The sequence below is a fragment of the Neomonachus schauinslandi genome, chromosome 15 (genome assembly GCF_002201575.2).
Source record: "Neomonachus schauinslandi chromosome 15, ASM220157v2, whole genome shotgun sequence".
Taxonomy (NCBI): Eukaryota; Metazoa; Chordata; class Mammalia; order Carnivora; family Phocidae; genus Neomonachus; species Neomonachus schauinslandi.
Genome location: NC_058417.1, coordinates 38,032,682 through 38,048,200, shown reverse-complemented (window position 1 = coordinate 38,048,200; position 15,519 = coordinate 38,032,682). Strand labels below are relative to the sequence as shown.

General features: G+C 38.6%; 1 protein-coding gene across 3 annotated transcripts in view; it reads right to left on the bottom strand.

Annotated features, from left to right (window-relative positions):
* The window catches only part of CDK12 (cyclin dependent kinase 12), a 50,329-nt gene that overhangs the window by 21,880 nt on the left and 12,930 nt on the right, over positions 1–15,519 (bottom strand). For all 3 annotated transcript variants that reach the window (XM_021704175.2, XM_021704176.2, XM_044921895.1), the window contains exons 3-6: positions 12,362–12,538; positions 10,628–10,767; positions 9,890–10,060; positions 5,495–5,684 (exon numbers count right to left, since the gene is read on the bottom strand). In XM_021704175.2, the coding sequence (XP_021559850.1) occupies positions 5,495–5,684; positions 9,890–10,060; positions 10,628–10,767; positions 12,362–12,538 (678 nt within the window). The remainder of the gene's footprint in view (positions 1–5,494; positions 5,685–9,889; positions 10,061–10,627; positions 10,768–12,361; positions 12,539–15,519) is intronic.

Below are 15,519 nucleotides of genomic sequence, written 5' to 3'. Positions count from 1 at the left end.
CACCCAGGCACCCCTGAGAACCACACTTTTGAGCACCATGCCCTTAAAGGGATCACACCCATGTTTCACTCTGCTAAGCATTCTGTCCTTGACAGTGATGTCAAGTAATACTTTAATAAACTATAACACAAAATGTCAGAAAACTTTTTAAACTATTAACTATTTTGGATTAATCATATTTATCTAAATTCTTCACATTTATCACTTGTGTTACTTCCTGGGTAATGAAAAGCCAGCTCACTCTTTTTTTAAGGTACTGGGGATATCTCAGGTACCTGAAAGTGGAGATCAGACAGAAAAGTGAGACAGTAGAAAAAAAAGAGGCTATGCTAGGAGGTGCTCCTCAAAGTATGGGCAATGGGACAAAATATTAAAACAAAGTAACTTGGGGCAGCTGGTGGCTCAGTTGGTTAAGCTTCTGCCTTCGGCTCAGGTCATGATCCCAGGGTCCTGGGACTGAGCCCCGCATCAGGCTCCCGCTCAGCGGGGAGTCTGCTTCTCCCTCTCTCCCTCTGCCCCTCCCCTCCGCTCATGTTCTGTCTCTCTCTCAAATAAATAAAATCTTTAATAAATAAATAAATAAAACAAAGTAACTACTGGCAATACAGTTTTACATTAAATCAACCCTTATCATTCCTAGTAAAGATTATTGGGCACCTTATCCACTTGCCCCAACATCATGTCATTTTTATTTCAATTTACAAGCAAATTCTAAGAAAAGCAAAAAGAAAAGGACTAGCAAACTTGAGCCCTATAATGAGACATAAAGGGTTCCTCAAATTTCTCAGCATCTTCACTCTTAGAACCTGAGACGATCCAAGACTGGAAGGCACAGAGGACTGAAAGTTAAAATGGCAAGAGATAGAGTTATGGAAAATTAGGCTAGACCTAAACATCACGAAGTACCTAGCATATTTCCTAATCTACCCTCTCATCTCTCAGTAAATGACCTTCTTCATTGAAAAGAGAAATCATAGGGCACCTGGATGGCTCAGTCAGTAAAGCATCTGCCTTTGGCTCACATCATGATCCCAGGGTCCTAGGATTCGGCTCCGCATCTGGCTCCCTGCTACGCAGGGAGCCTGCTTCTCCCTCTCCTCCCCATTCATACTGTCTCTTGCTATCTTTGTCTCGCTCTCAAATAAATAAATAAAATCTTTAAAAATTTTTAAAAAAGGAAAAAAAAAAACAAACAGAAATCATCAGGTGGGAGCTACTTAACATCCTATCTTTTACCTATATAATCTTAATTGCATCTATAACCTTCCTTTCAGAGCGCCTGGGTGGCTCAGTTGGTTAAGTGTATGCCTTCGGCTTAGGTGGTGATCTCAGGGTCCTGGGATTGAGCCCTGCGTCGGGCTCTCTGCTCAGCGCGAAGTCAGCTTCTCCCTCTCACTCTCCCTCTGTGCTCTCCCTCAAATAAATAAATAAAATCTTAAAAATATATATATATATATAGCCTTCCTTTCTTCTTTCAATTACAGAAAAAGTGTGTCAATCTCTCTTGTTCAAGGATAATCAATACCTATAACTGTGGCCATTACCACCTGTGGCCTTGATTCCATCTCCTCTAGAACTCTGCTCCTTTAAATTATTTTGGTTCTTTCTTGAATCTTAGCTTCTCCCTATTTTCTTTTCCCTTACTATTTAAATATGCTCAAACCTCTGCAACCTTAAAAATAAAAATTAAAGACACACCCACCATCACCTTCCCATTAACTGTGCTACCCACCAACTTGCCACACATTGTCAATGCTGACCTTTTAATTTTCAGATTCCTTCTCAAGTCTTATAATCTGTCTGCATCACCTGACATATAGGACCATCCCCTTCTTAAATCTGCCTTTTTTTTTTTTTAAGATTTCTTTATTTATTTTAAAGAGAGAGAGTGTGAGCAGGGGAAGGGGTGGAAAGGGAGAGAATCTCACCCAGACTCTGCACTGAGTGTGGAGCCAGACACCAGGCTCAATCTCAGGACCCTGAGATCATGACCTGAGCCAAAACCAAGAGTCAGACGCTCAAACAACTGAGCCACCCAGGTGCCCCTAAACCTGTCTATTTTACATTCATGATTATTTCCTTATTTTCTCTGTATCCTTCTAACCATTCCCTTGGGTTCCATTTTCTGACACCTTTTCTCTGCTTGGTAACTCCTAAACTATACTGCTAGTTTGGAACTTCAATGTGACCATATGACTATTAGATATCACTACCCTGGATATGCAACATCCATATCCAAAAGGGATTTACTCTCCACTCACCTATCCTGCTTTCCTTCTATATTACCTATATTGACCATTATGCCACCCATCTAGTTAGTTTAAGTCAGAAATCTGTGAGTTATCTTAAAAGTCCTTTCATTCATTCTCTACCGTTAATTTACTCACCAAAGTCTATTGATCCACAGAGGTGATCCTGTCCATCTCTACTAGCAATGCCTTGGTTAGTTTAAACACTGACAATTTCTTATGGTATTCTTTTTTTTTTTAATTAAAAATTTTATTTATTTATTTATTTATTTATTTGACAGAGAGAAACACAGCGAGAGAGGGAACAGAGGCAGGGGGAGAGGGAGAAGCGGGCTTCCCGAGGAGCAGGGAGCCCGATGCGGGGCTTGATCCCAGGACCCTGGGATCATGACCTGAGCCGCTTCCCGCGGAGCAGGGAGCCCGACGTGGGGCTCAATCCCAGGACCCCTGAGCCGAAGGCAGACGCTTAACGACTGAGCCACCCAGGCGCCCCTCTTATGGTATTCTTAATAGGTCTCCCTGCCTCTAGTCTATACCCTATTAGAATGACCATTTATTGATTTTTCTAAAAGAGAAAACTAATTGTGTCTCTCCACCATCTAAAATGACTTAGTTTCATTTATACTTGTGTAATGAAGATAAAATGAACATCGGGGAGCCCAGCTCTGCTCTCCTCCCTCTCCCATCAACTGCTTTCACTTCCTTGTCCAGCTGAGGGCTCCTTACCATTTTCTCCAGGCCATCTCACCCAGAATCCTCTGTGTAAACAGAGCCAAATGGGCAAAAGCAGAGGCTGGATGGATCAGGTTAGATCATAAGACTCCTGCATCCTGCTTAGCAACCTGAAGAGGAAGTTCAGTTTAGTCTAGAACCTCATCAGCTTCCTGAATATGGGAAGTGAGGGACAGGGAGGGGCCTGACCCACTAGAAAGGTCACCAAGCAGGACTGCAGTTTATTCCCTGACCTGAGACATGCCCCCTGGAGAAGCAAAAGGAACCAAAAAAAAGTATATGCTATAGACCAGAAAGTTGCAAGGTGACAGCCATCATTAAGTTCTTGAAGCATTACTACTATGGATGTAGATTAACCAAGCCCAGCTTTAACGAAAATTGTGGGTAACAGAGATAGTGACAGGAATAATCTTTTAACATCATGTTTTGTCTCACAAAAGTATTTAAGTATGAAATATAATAATTATATACATCATACAAAATAATTTAAAATAATGCATTAGCTGTGTAATTTAAAAACAAAAATTAACCAAATTAACTGTATAATTTATTTATTTATTTTTTTGAGAGAGAGCAAGCAAGCAGGGAGAGGGGCAGAGGGAGAGAATCCCAAGCCAACTCCACACTGAGCACAGAGCCAGATGCAGGGCTCGATCTCACGACCCTGAGATCATGACCTGAGCTGAAATCAAGAGTCTGATGTCCAACTGACTGAATCACCCAGGTGCCCCTAACTGTATAATTTGAAAACAAAAAATTAGCCAAACCAGCACCGCTCAATGGCTTTCACCTATAGACAGTATAAGCTCCTTAGCAAGATATACAAGATCCTTAAATTGGCTCCTTGTAACTATCCAGCTTCGCATCATTATATGCTTCACTCTTCTTGCCCTAGTAATACTGACCCCTGTATACATTTTCCCAGATATTACATGTTAATTTTCATATTTATGTGATTTTGCCCATGTAATTTCTTTGCTTAGAAATTTAACCCTCTGTTGTCATTCTGATAAATTCCTATCCATTCATCAAAATTACATCTTCCCAGATGCTCCCAGATTCAAGGAAAAAAAAAAAAAAAAGGCGGGAATGGGTGAGGCTTAGGGGCACTTGGCTGGCTCAGTGGGTAGAGCATGAACTCTTGATTCTGGGGTTGTGAGTTCAGGCCCCATGATGGGTGTAGAGATTACTTAAAAAGCATGTGTGTGTCGGGGGGGGAGGAGTGCTTAATAAATATTTACTGAATTGAGTGATTTATTTGTTTAGCTCCCCTATTAAACTCTGAGCTTTCTAATGACCATCTATCCCCTGGGAGACTTCCACTGCTAAAACCAGAACAGGGGCACCCAGCTGGCTAAGTTGGTGGCACATATAACTCTTTATCTTGGGGTCCTGGGTTCAAGCCTCATGCTGGGTGTAGAGACTACTTAAAAATAAAAAATCTTTAGGGGCACCTGGGTAGCTTAGTCGGTTAACTGCCCGACTCTTGATTTCAGCTCAAGTCATGATTTCAGTGTGTGAGATTGAGCCCTGTATCAGGCTCAGTGCTGGGCATGGAGCCTGCTTAAGATCCTCTCTCTGCCCCTCCCCCTCCCTGCTTGCTTGCTCTCTAAAAAAACAAAAACAAAAACAAACTTAAAATAAATAAAACCAGAAGAGTCCCTGGGCAACTCAGGATAGTTGGTTACCTCACTCCACGAAGATGAGAAATAAGTCATAATCATTCTATAGCTCTCTCCAGATAATAGTATTTGTTAAATTGAACAGAAATGTATAAAATAATGGGTGAATCAGACAAAGATGGCTATAAACAGCCCAGTTACCTAAAGAACCAAACACTGGTATAACTTCAATAGTATCAGACCTGCTTTTTATTCGATAGGTAGGGCTATTTACCAAAGACTAGTATGCATAATACACCTGATATCACCAATGTAGTTTAGACAAATAGCCAGAGAGAAAGAAAGCAGATAAAAACTTCTGAAGATTTAGCACTGTTCATCACCAAATTCCTGTCTGTTTACACTATTAAAACCTGGGGAGTAAGTGCTTGGCAGAAAGGTCAACCACCACCTACATCTGTGTTTACTCTGAAATTTGGTAACAGAGAAAGTCTCAAGAGCAGCTATAAGAGCAGGCATGTTTCTCCCCACTTAAACAAGGGAGAAATTACGCTGAGAACTCAATGTGTGTTTTAATTTGCCAAGGACCACAATAACATTTACTAACTATGGCAAAAAAACTCTGAATATTCCTGTAGGATGTGATTCCCTAAATGTTTGCAATTAAAAAACCTTTACAATCCTACTTCTGTTAATTCCTTACCAACACTGAGTCTGAAGACTCTGCTCATAAGAGTACCCCATCATAAGATGTTCCTACAGTACAGTTATCATATGTATGTAAACGCAAGAAACTGCATCACTGGGTCTACCTATAACCCCAACTAACTAGCTGAAACTAATTGGGTCAGAAGGGAGAAAATGCTTAACCTCATTTGGTTACTATGTTACCTGTTGTTCAGCAAAATGTTAGAACACTTAATATCCCGATGCAGGAAATTCTTTTTGTGACAGTAATCCAATCCTTCCATTAGCTGTTTCATGAATGACTTGATATGGTCCTCAGAAAAGTGCACCAAACCAGATTCTAGCAGTCCCATTAAGTCATGGTCCATATACTCAAATACAAGGTAAAAGGCACCTATACAAAAATGAAAGAAAAAATTTTAAAAACAAGAGGAAAAGGATGCTGAAATGACAATGCCTCAAATTTTAATGTAATTTTGGAGTGGACTCTCTGAAACAACCACTTAATTTTATAGATGAAGAAACTGAAACTCAGAGTAGTTGAATAACTTGCCCTTTCTAATAATAAATAACAGAACTACTATTTTAATTAATCTTTTGACTCTTAACCCAGTGCTCTTCGGACTATTTACTTCTTGAGGAGAACAACTGCTCTGATCAAGATGTATTACTAGTCTTCTACAATCTGAGTTAGTTGGCAAATTACAAGCCTTGGGCCAAATCCAGGCTGCTGTTTGTCACTGTAAAACGAAGTTTTATTTGTTATAACCATGCCCATTTGTTACTATGCCATTATTGTCTATGGCTACTTCTGTATAAGTCTTTACCTCAGTTATATTTAATAGTACTCACATAATATGCCAGGCATAGCACAGTATATATAGTACAAATTATTGGTCAGATTCATAGTATTTAAGGATTGAAAGAAAGGTGAACCATCCAATTAAACTCCTTAAATTTAGAAGTAGATAAAAGGGTAGGTATGCTAAGAGAACTGTAAAAGATCTGAAATCCATGCTATCTTTCCACTTCAGCAGGGTGTTGATGACAAAGGCCAATATTGTTTTTTGGGGGTTTTTTTGGCAAATATTTTAACATAAGTAGTACTAGACCTAGATTAGACAATTATCTATCCAGTCTTAAAATTCTGTCTCCTACCAGCATAAGGGCTAGGATTCTTAACCTAGAGGGTAGGCTTCAAGGATTCTTTGAACTCCCTGAAATAGTATGCAATATTTTAAACACATAATATGCAACATTTTGAACTTATTTTTTTAAAGTATGGATCCGTAAGAATGTTTAAAGAGGTCCATAACCCCCCCAAAATTAAGAACCACAGCATTAAAGGAATATCTTAGATTTAGCCAAGAGCTCAAATTAGTAAGAAAAACACCAAAACTGCAAAAGGTAAGTAGACACAGGACACAAAAGGACAACTCAAAGAAGAGAAAATAAGTGAAACTGATAAACATGGAAAAGAACTCAGAAGTAACAGAAGGAATGCAATCCAAAATAATATCATACTTCACCTATCAAAATGACAATTTTTTAAAAAGATGTACTCAATCTTAGGGAGGATAAAGTGGAATGGGCACTCACAGGTGGACATAAATAATTTACATTAAAAGTAATCTAACGGGCGCCTGGGTGGTTCAGATGGTTAAGCGTCTGCCTTCGGCTCAGGTCATGATCCCAGAGTCCTGGGATTGAGTCCCACATCGGGCTCCCCGCTGAGCGGGGAGCCTGCTTCTCCCTCTGACCCTCTCCTCTCTCATGCTGTTTCTCTCTCGCTCGCTCTCTAAAAAATAAAATCTTTAAAAAAAAAAAAAAAGGAATCTAACATTAAATACAAAAATTCCTTTAACCAAGTAATTCTACTTCTAAGAAACTATATTAATAAATCAAAATGCAAAGATTTATGAACAAAAATGTTCAAAGCAGATTATATTTTTTAAACTAGTAACTAATTGGGGCACTTGGGTGGCTCAGTCGGTAGAACATGACTCTTGACCTTGGTGTCATGAGTTCATGCCCCACATTGGGTGTAGAGCTTGCTTTAAAAAATAGTAATAGGGGCGCCAGGGTGACTCAGTTAAGCGTCTGACTCTTGATTTTGGCTCAGGTCATGATCTCAGGGTCCCGAGATTGAGCCCTGAGTTGTGATCCACGCTTAGCAAGGAGTCTGCTTGAGATTCTTTCCCTCTGCCTCTCCCTCTGTCTCTCCCACTGCTCGCGCAAATGCACTCTCTCACTAAAAATAAATCTTTAAAGATTTATCTATATATAAATAATAATAAAGAAAATAAACTGGTAACTAATTGCTCAAAAGAGACTTTTGAAGTAAATTTAGATTCATCTAAGCCTTACCCAGTCATTAAAACATGTTAATGACATGGCAAATTGCTTATGACAAATTATAAAACACTAAATATACTCTGATCTCAGTTATGCTAAAATAAATATAACATACATACAACACTTAGAAATACATCAAAATGATAATAATATAGTGGTTTTCTATGGATGGCAGTAGACGGGGATGGAGTGGGAGAGAAATGGTTGCCATTTTCTTTGTCTTACCCTTCCATATTTTCAATTTTGCCACAATGGGTATGCATCACATCCATTTATTCATCCATTTATTATTTTATGATTTTTTTAAAAAAGAATTTAAACAGTACATAGTAAACTATTTAAATAGTACAGAATGGGGGGGCCGGGATGGCTCAGTCGTTAAGCGTCTGCGTTTGGCTCAGGTCATGATCCCAGGGTCCTGGGATTGAGCCCTGCATTGGGCTCCCTGCTTGGCGGGAAACCTGCTTCTCCCTCTCCCACTCCCCCTGCTTGTGTTCCTGCTCTTGCTATCTCTCTGTGTCAAATAAATAAATAAAATCTTAAAAAAAAAAAGGTAGAAAAAAAGTTAAAAAAAAATAAGTAGTACAGAATGGCAGAGGAAAAGTAAGCTCCACTCTAAAGGAAATTGTTTTCTTGTTTATCCTTAGAGAAACTACCAATACATTATACTATTCTTATAATCAGAAGAAGTTAAGAAATACCCAGAAGTATATCTAGTATTCTTAATTTTATTCTGGTCTAACTTCCATAAATGTATCTAACTACCGTTACAGAAGCAGAATTTCTTTTTATTTGCTTTATTTTATTTTACTTTAAAGATTTTATTTATTTATTTGACAGAGAGAGACACAGCGAGAGAGGGAACAGGAACAGGGGGAGTGGGAGAGGGAGAAGCAGCCTTCCGCTGAGCAGGGAGACCGATGCGGGGCTCGATCCCAGGACCCTAGGATCATGACCTGAGCCAAAGGCAGATGCTTAACAACTGAGCCACCCAGGCGCCCTCTTTTTATTTGCTTTAAAACTACTTCTACCATTTAATAAAATTAAAAACAAACAAAAACTACTTCTACTAAACTTGAGAAGCGCTACTCCCCTAGTGCTAATATCTTTAAGGGTCTATAAATAAGCCCAGCTTAACTTTATCCATTACCTTCCTAATTTTATGTACTTCAATTGTGTTCTCTCTTAACATTCCAGACTATATTCACAGATGCCATTTCTTCACAAAAGACATCTTCAGATTTGCTTTAAAAAAAGTAGGTTGAGGGGCGCCTGGGTGGCTCAGTTGGTTAAGCGACTGCCTTCGGCTCAGGTCATGATCCCGGAGTCCCTGGATCGAGTCCCCACATCGGGCTCTCTGCTCGGCAGGGAGTCTGCTTCTCCCTCTGACCCTTCCCCCTCTCATGTGCTCTCTCTCATTCTCTCACAAATAAATAAATAAAATCTTTAAAAAAAAAAAAAAAAAAGTAGGTTGAATGACATATCTGGACTACTTCAAACGTAAGTATGAATGAACAATTTTATCCCCCAAAGAGACAAAAGTTACAAACCCAGGAAAACAAACCAGTATGTGACCTGAAGATTGTTTTAGATCTATCTGCTTTGAATTCTAAACTGTGTAAGTGCAAAACTAAACTAAATATGGATGCATTATAAACAATAACCAGAAGGGACGATGTAAAAATGAGAGTAACTGTGGGCGTCTGGGTGACTCAGTTGGTTAAGTGTCTGACGCCTGATCTCAGCTCAGGTCTTGATCTCAGGGTCATGAGTTCAAGGCCCATCTTGGGCTCCATGCTGGGCATGAAGCCTACTTTAAAAAAAAAAAAAAAAAAAGAGAGTAACTGATAAATCTGGGTTTAATTTCCATTATTGTTATTATAATTTGTAAAAAAAAAAAAAAAAGGAGACTTCAAAACTAACATCTTTTTTTTTTTTTTTAAAGATTTTATTTACTTATTTGACAGAGAGAGACACAGCGAGAGGGAACACAAGCAGGGGGAGTGGGAGAGGCAGAAGCAGACTCCTCACGGAGAAGGGAGCCTGATGTGGGGCTCGATCCCAGGACCCCGGGATCATGACCTGAGCTGAAGGCAGACGCTTAACAACTGAGCCACCCAGGCATCCCCAAAACTAACATCTTAACTCTGGTATGGATTCAAGAAGTTGGTCAAACAGACAAGCTAAAAGAGGAAAATAAGATGTACCAATCTACCCTGTAGAAACATGATTCCTTGCTATTACCTTTGTCCTTCTTGAAATCCAGTGCATCTTGTTTATCTGTAACAATTTCCTTCATGTTAACAACGCTTCGGTGGATTAGCTGACGAAGGATTTTGATCTCACGAATGGCTGTGATTGGGAAGCCCTCCTTCTCATTGTCCAGTCTCACCTTTTTCAGGGCCACTAGCTCTCCTGTTACAATAAATTCAAACTGTTACATTATCAATTAGCGTATTTTGGCCACCATCATGAACCAGCCAATATATGCCCAGAGTTGCTCTGAAAGACAGATCTGGCTTACTTTACTGCTGTATGCCAGATACTTTTATACTTTAAAAAACCAAACCAAACCCATGTTCCCTTTCTTGCCTTTGATTTTTTTTTAAGACTTGCATTTCTTAATTCAGTATTCAGTTAGGCCTAAAAATTTTGAAGTATTAAAATATGCCAATAATCCAACTACTTCATTTTATCTTTAAGGACTACACCTTACCAAACAAAGAGCAACTTATAAATTTTATTTTTACTCTCTCTTAAATTCCCAGCAAGCTTATTATAAAATATTTACAATGGACAACGGATAAAGAGGAAGATTTTTAAACAGTAATAATTATACTATTCTTTTGGAAAATTTTAGTATTGCAGTAACTTTTGGAAACCAAATTAAAACTCGAAATTTACTTCTGCTAAGTCTACTTTAGTATTAGTACTGCTAAATTTTTAAACTTCTGACATCTAGAATTTTGTGGCAATATTTACCTGTGTCTTTGTCCTTGGCTTTATATACTTGGCCATAGGTTCCCTCTCCAATAATCCCAATAATGTCAAACTTGTCTACACAGCGTTTTCCCCAGTCACTTTCTGTTTGTCTTCTTTCTCCATAACGAGGACAACAAATTCTAAAAAAGGCAAAACAAAAGAGCCCCCACAAAACAAACCAAAAAAAGTTATTTTAAAAACTTAAGCCTATTCAAAGAAGAAAACAGAATTCTTTTATGATGATTCTCTGGCCCATGAATCTTCTATGAATTTCTTTATTAAAAAGGCAGGAATCAAATGATATGAAATAAATGGTCTCTCACAGTGGCTAAGATAGATTTTTTGCTTCAGGAAGGCATAAGATCAAATAATAGATTTGCTGCTTACTTTCTTTTTTTTTTTTTTTTTAAGATTTTTATTTATTTATTTGACAGAGAGAGAGGGAACACAAGCAGGGGGAGTGGGAGAGGGAGAAGCAAGCTTCCCGCAGAGCAGGGAGCCCGATGTGAGGCTCGATCCCAGGACCCTGGGATCATGACCCAAGCCGTAGGCAGACGCTTAACAACTGAGCCACCCAGGCGCCCTGCTGCTTACTTTCTAATCTCTCTTTAGTACTGGCTTCCTCACCTACTGAATCGGAAAAGAATCCCTACATCATAGGACTACTATTAAAATAAAATATAAAACATTGGCAATATGATGTACTCAATAAATGGTAACTATTTTTCTTATTAAGAGAGGAATGTTCGGGTGCCTGGCTGGCCCAGTTGGTAGAGGACGCAACTCTTAATCTCAGGGTCGTGAGTTTAAGCCCATGGTGGGCGTGGAGCCTAGTTTAAAAAAAAAGAGAGAGTGGGGCGCCTGGGTGGCTCAGTTGGTTAAGCGACTGCCTTCGGCTCAGGTCATGATCCTGGAGTCCCTGGATCGAGTCCTGCATCGGGCTCCCTGCTCGGCAGGGAGTCTGCTTCTCCCTCCCCCACTCCCCTGTTAGTGTTCCCTCTCTCGCTGTGTCTTTCTCTGTCAAATAAATAAATAAAATCTTTAAAAAAAAAAAAAAAAGAGAGAGAGAGAGAAATGCTAACAAAAAAAAAAAGAAGAGAGAAATGCTAACAATCTACTGCTAATGGTAGATCAAACCCAGATTCTACTATACATTTATCGCATGGCAATTTATGTGGCTTAAGAAAAAACATCCCACATCTATTAATTTTTCATTTATGTGTACATGGTTGATACACCCTGAATAAAAGAGCTTTTTTTCTTTTTTAATATTCTAAGTATCAAACTCAAAAGATACAATGGGATCAATGTTCATGGTATATCTGAATTTGGGAAATCATTGCTTTTCTAAAAACAGTAGGTATCTGAGGGTGCAGATGAACAGGTCTCCCAGAAAAGCCTTTATCCATTAATATAAAAGATACACATTAGGCCCGATTTTATATAATCCTACCAGTGTAGGTTGTGGAAGAAAGTGAGAGATTTAGGCCCAAAAGTAAGGAAGGAAGCTGTCCCTCCAGGGGCACCTGGATGGCTCAGTTGGTTAAGGGTCAGACTTGGTTTCAGCTCAGGTCATGATCTCAGGAGTCGTAGGATGGAGGCCCAGGTCGGGCCCCACACTCAGTGCAGAGTCTGTTGGAGGTTCTCTTCTCCCTCTCCTTCCCCCTCTACCCCCCTTCCCCCGCTCATTCTCTCTTAAATAAAATAAAATAAAATATCCCTCCAAAAACTCACTTTGGTCTCTTTTTATATGGTTGCTGAGGTGGTGTAATTGCCTTTGGTTCTGGAGAGTCTGGGGGAGATGGATCCCCACCAGGAAGTTCTGGAGGGAGAGGGAGGTCCGTGAGTAAGTGACGTGGCCTTTGTTCCTTCTCTTTCTTTACAGGTTTTGAAGGTGGAGTTTCTTTTGGACTAAATAATAGAGGAAGAGAAGAAAAAGATCATAATTACTTAAAAAATATGAAAATAAAACTTTTCAAAGCTTATAATGTCTGGCTATCAAAAGATTATAAAGATTTTTCTTTTAAGAGCTAAAACCCTATAATATAAGGAACTGAAGTTTATCACAGTCAAAGATACTTGGGATTTCACAAAAAGAAATCCATAGTATATAAAAGAAAAAATTTGTGATATTACTTGTAGATCCTATAACAAACTTTTTAACGTTTTTCCTAAGATTCTACTGTAATTTTACTGAGATGAAATAAAATACAGGAAGTAATCACCTTAAATTCCCAAAGTACCACTGCAACTCATGGAGTCACCAAAGCTATTCTATATATTTTGACCAGCATAAGGAATGAAAGTTCAACAATGTAATGCTACTATGTTATAGAAGATGTAGACAGAACTTGGAAAAGGAAATAGTATTTGAGTTTTGTAAAAAAAAAAATAGTTAAATTGGACATCAAAATTAGTGAATATACTGAGCTATTCTGTTAGTTTGGAAGCAAAAGGCCAAATGGATAAATAATTCTCAAATTAAAAATCTAAGAAGAGGGCGCCTGGGTGGCTCAGTCGGTTAAGCGACTGCCTTCAGCTCAGGTCATGATCCTGGAGTCCCGGGATCGAGTCCCGTATCGGGCTCCCTGCTCGGCGGGGAGTCTGCTCCTCCCTCTGACCCTCCCCCCTCTCATGTACTCTGTATCTCATTCTCTCTGTCTCAAATAAATAAATAAAATCTTTAAAAAAAAAAAAATAAATAAATAAATAAAAATCTAAGAAGAGAGTCCAGTAAACTATTTCAGAATCATTAAAGCAACTGGTAGCAGGCCTCTCATGATAATCAACAAAACGGTGGGGGGAAGAGGGGCAGGGAGAAAGGATGTCTTTTCTGGAATAGATTAGGAAAGTCAGTGTACAGTTCCAATTTTTTAACCATCTCCATTTATTTATAAGAAAGGATTTTGTGCTATGCATGTCCTCAAAAAAGAGAACATACTAATTCATGCCTACAAATAAAACCATGCTAGATAATAAGTCTTTTCTATTCTATCACAGTATCAGAAGCCTGAAAACAAGCTGAGAATCCTCCTAACCACAGAAGGAGCTTCCTCCACTTTTTTAAATAAGTGGTTCCAAAAACATGTATTCTTTCACGAATATTTCCAGAGAACCATAAAGATCTATCCTTTGCAATCTATCTTTTTAAAGATTGCATATAAAAACACAATCGCAAAAGTATAACTTTCTACCAATTTTCATCATTTTAATCTCTTATAAATCAGGCAGAAAAGAATCTAGATTAGTTTGTGTATATCAACCAGAACTAGGGTGGTCAATGAAAGGCAAAATGATCATCTGAAACTTTCTGTTCAATAACTGATAGAGATGCATACACAACATTATTATAATTAGAACTAAGATTTTTCTACCCTGGGAACAAAGCCCTTTACCAGAAAACTCTTCAGGCAGGACACAATATAGATTTTAAATTTCCCCAATTTTTGGGCGCCTGGGTGGCTCAGTCGTTAAGCATCTGCCTTCGGCTCAGGTCATGCATGATCCCAGACTCCTGGGATCGAGCCCCACATCGGGGGCTGTCTCTCTGTCAAATAAATAAATAAAATCTTTTTTTTTTTTAAAGATTTTATTTCACAGAGAGAGACACAGCGAGAGAGGGAACACAAGCAGGGGGAGTGAGAGAGGGAGAAGCAGGCCTCCCGCGGAGCAGGGAGCCCGATGCGGGGCTAGATCACAGGACCCTGGGACCATGACCTGAGCCGAAGGCAGACGCTTAACGACTAAGTGACCCAGGCGCCCCAATAGATAAAATCTTCAAAAAAATAAATAAATTTCCCCAATTTTTAAGACTTTCAGGGAATGAAAATTCCCAATATTTCAACTACTAATGTCAGAATACTCTTTATAAATTTTAATTCTTCATGATTCAGAAATAGATTACTTCTTGGTTATGCTTCACTTAGAAGTATGTGAATTTTCTCACCATCACTTCATATAAGTTCAGTCTATGTTTTATATTTAGGTCTTGTTTTCTCCACAGTTGGCTTTATAGGTTCATGTTCAGTTCGCTACTATGAAAATGTACATTGCTTCTGAAAAATTACATGTTTAGCATGTTTATTTCATAAAGCATGAATGTTTGCTATGTACTACCAGTTCAGGGCATACAAGTTGAATACAGGTCAAATCCTATTTCAACAAATTCCAATGTACCAAAAATCATGGAATAATGATGACTCATAAAATTGCAACGCTTAACATTATGGTCTTTAGCCTTCAGTATACAGCACTCAGTAACTAATCTATTCCTCTATACAGTGCAGAGGACATATGATACAGAGGGTCTAACACTGGAGAGCAGATATTGAACATCTAAGTCATTATTATGAAGATTCAGTACCAGGAAGTGCTGATCTTGCCAATATCAGTATTTCCTGGTTCCCCATTTATGCCTGTAGTTGGGTTCACATATGGTGAGTAGTTGCATAAATGCTCATGTATAATAATTTTCTTACAAAAAAAGTTGCCAAGCTCCATGACTGCTCAAATTTTAAAATCTGTATAGTCTCTTGGAATTTATGATGATGGGATTTAATCTATACAGTATCAATACCACTGATAAAAAGTCTTTATTGTTAATAAAGAATATAAATTTACATATCAATTATTTAAAAAGATTTCCTAATATTTTTCACAATTTAATAGCATATACTACTTTAAATATGATCATTTATCCCTTTCCCCTTTTTAAAGCAGGTTGTTTAAAAAGTGATTTACAAACTTCCAATAAAAATTTGAGCTGAATACATTAGAAATGAGAACTAAGCATTCCATTAGCAAAATTCTAAATCAAATTTGGGGCGCCTGGGTGGCTCAGTCGTTAAGCGTCTGCCTTCGGCTCAGGTCATGGTCCCGGGGTCCTGGGATCG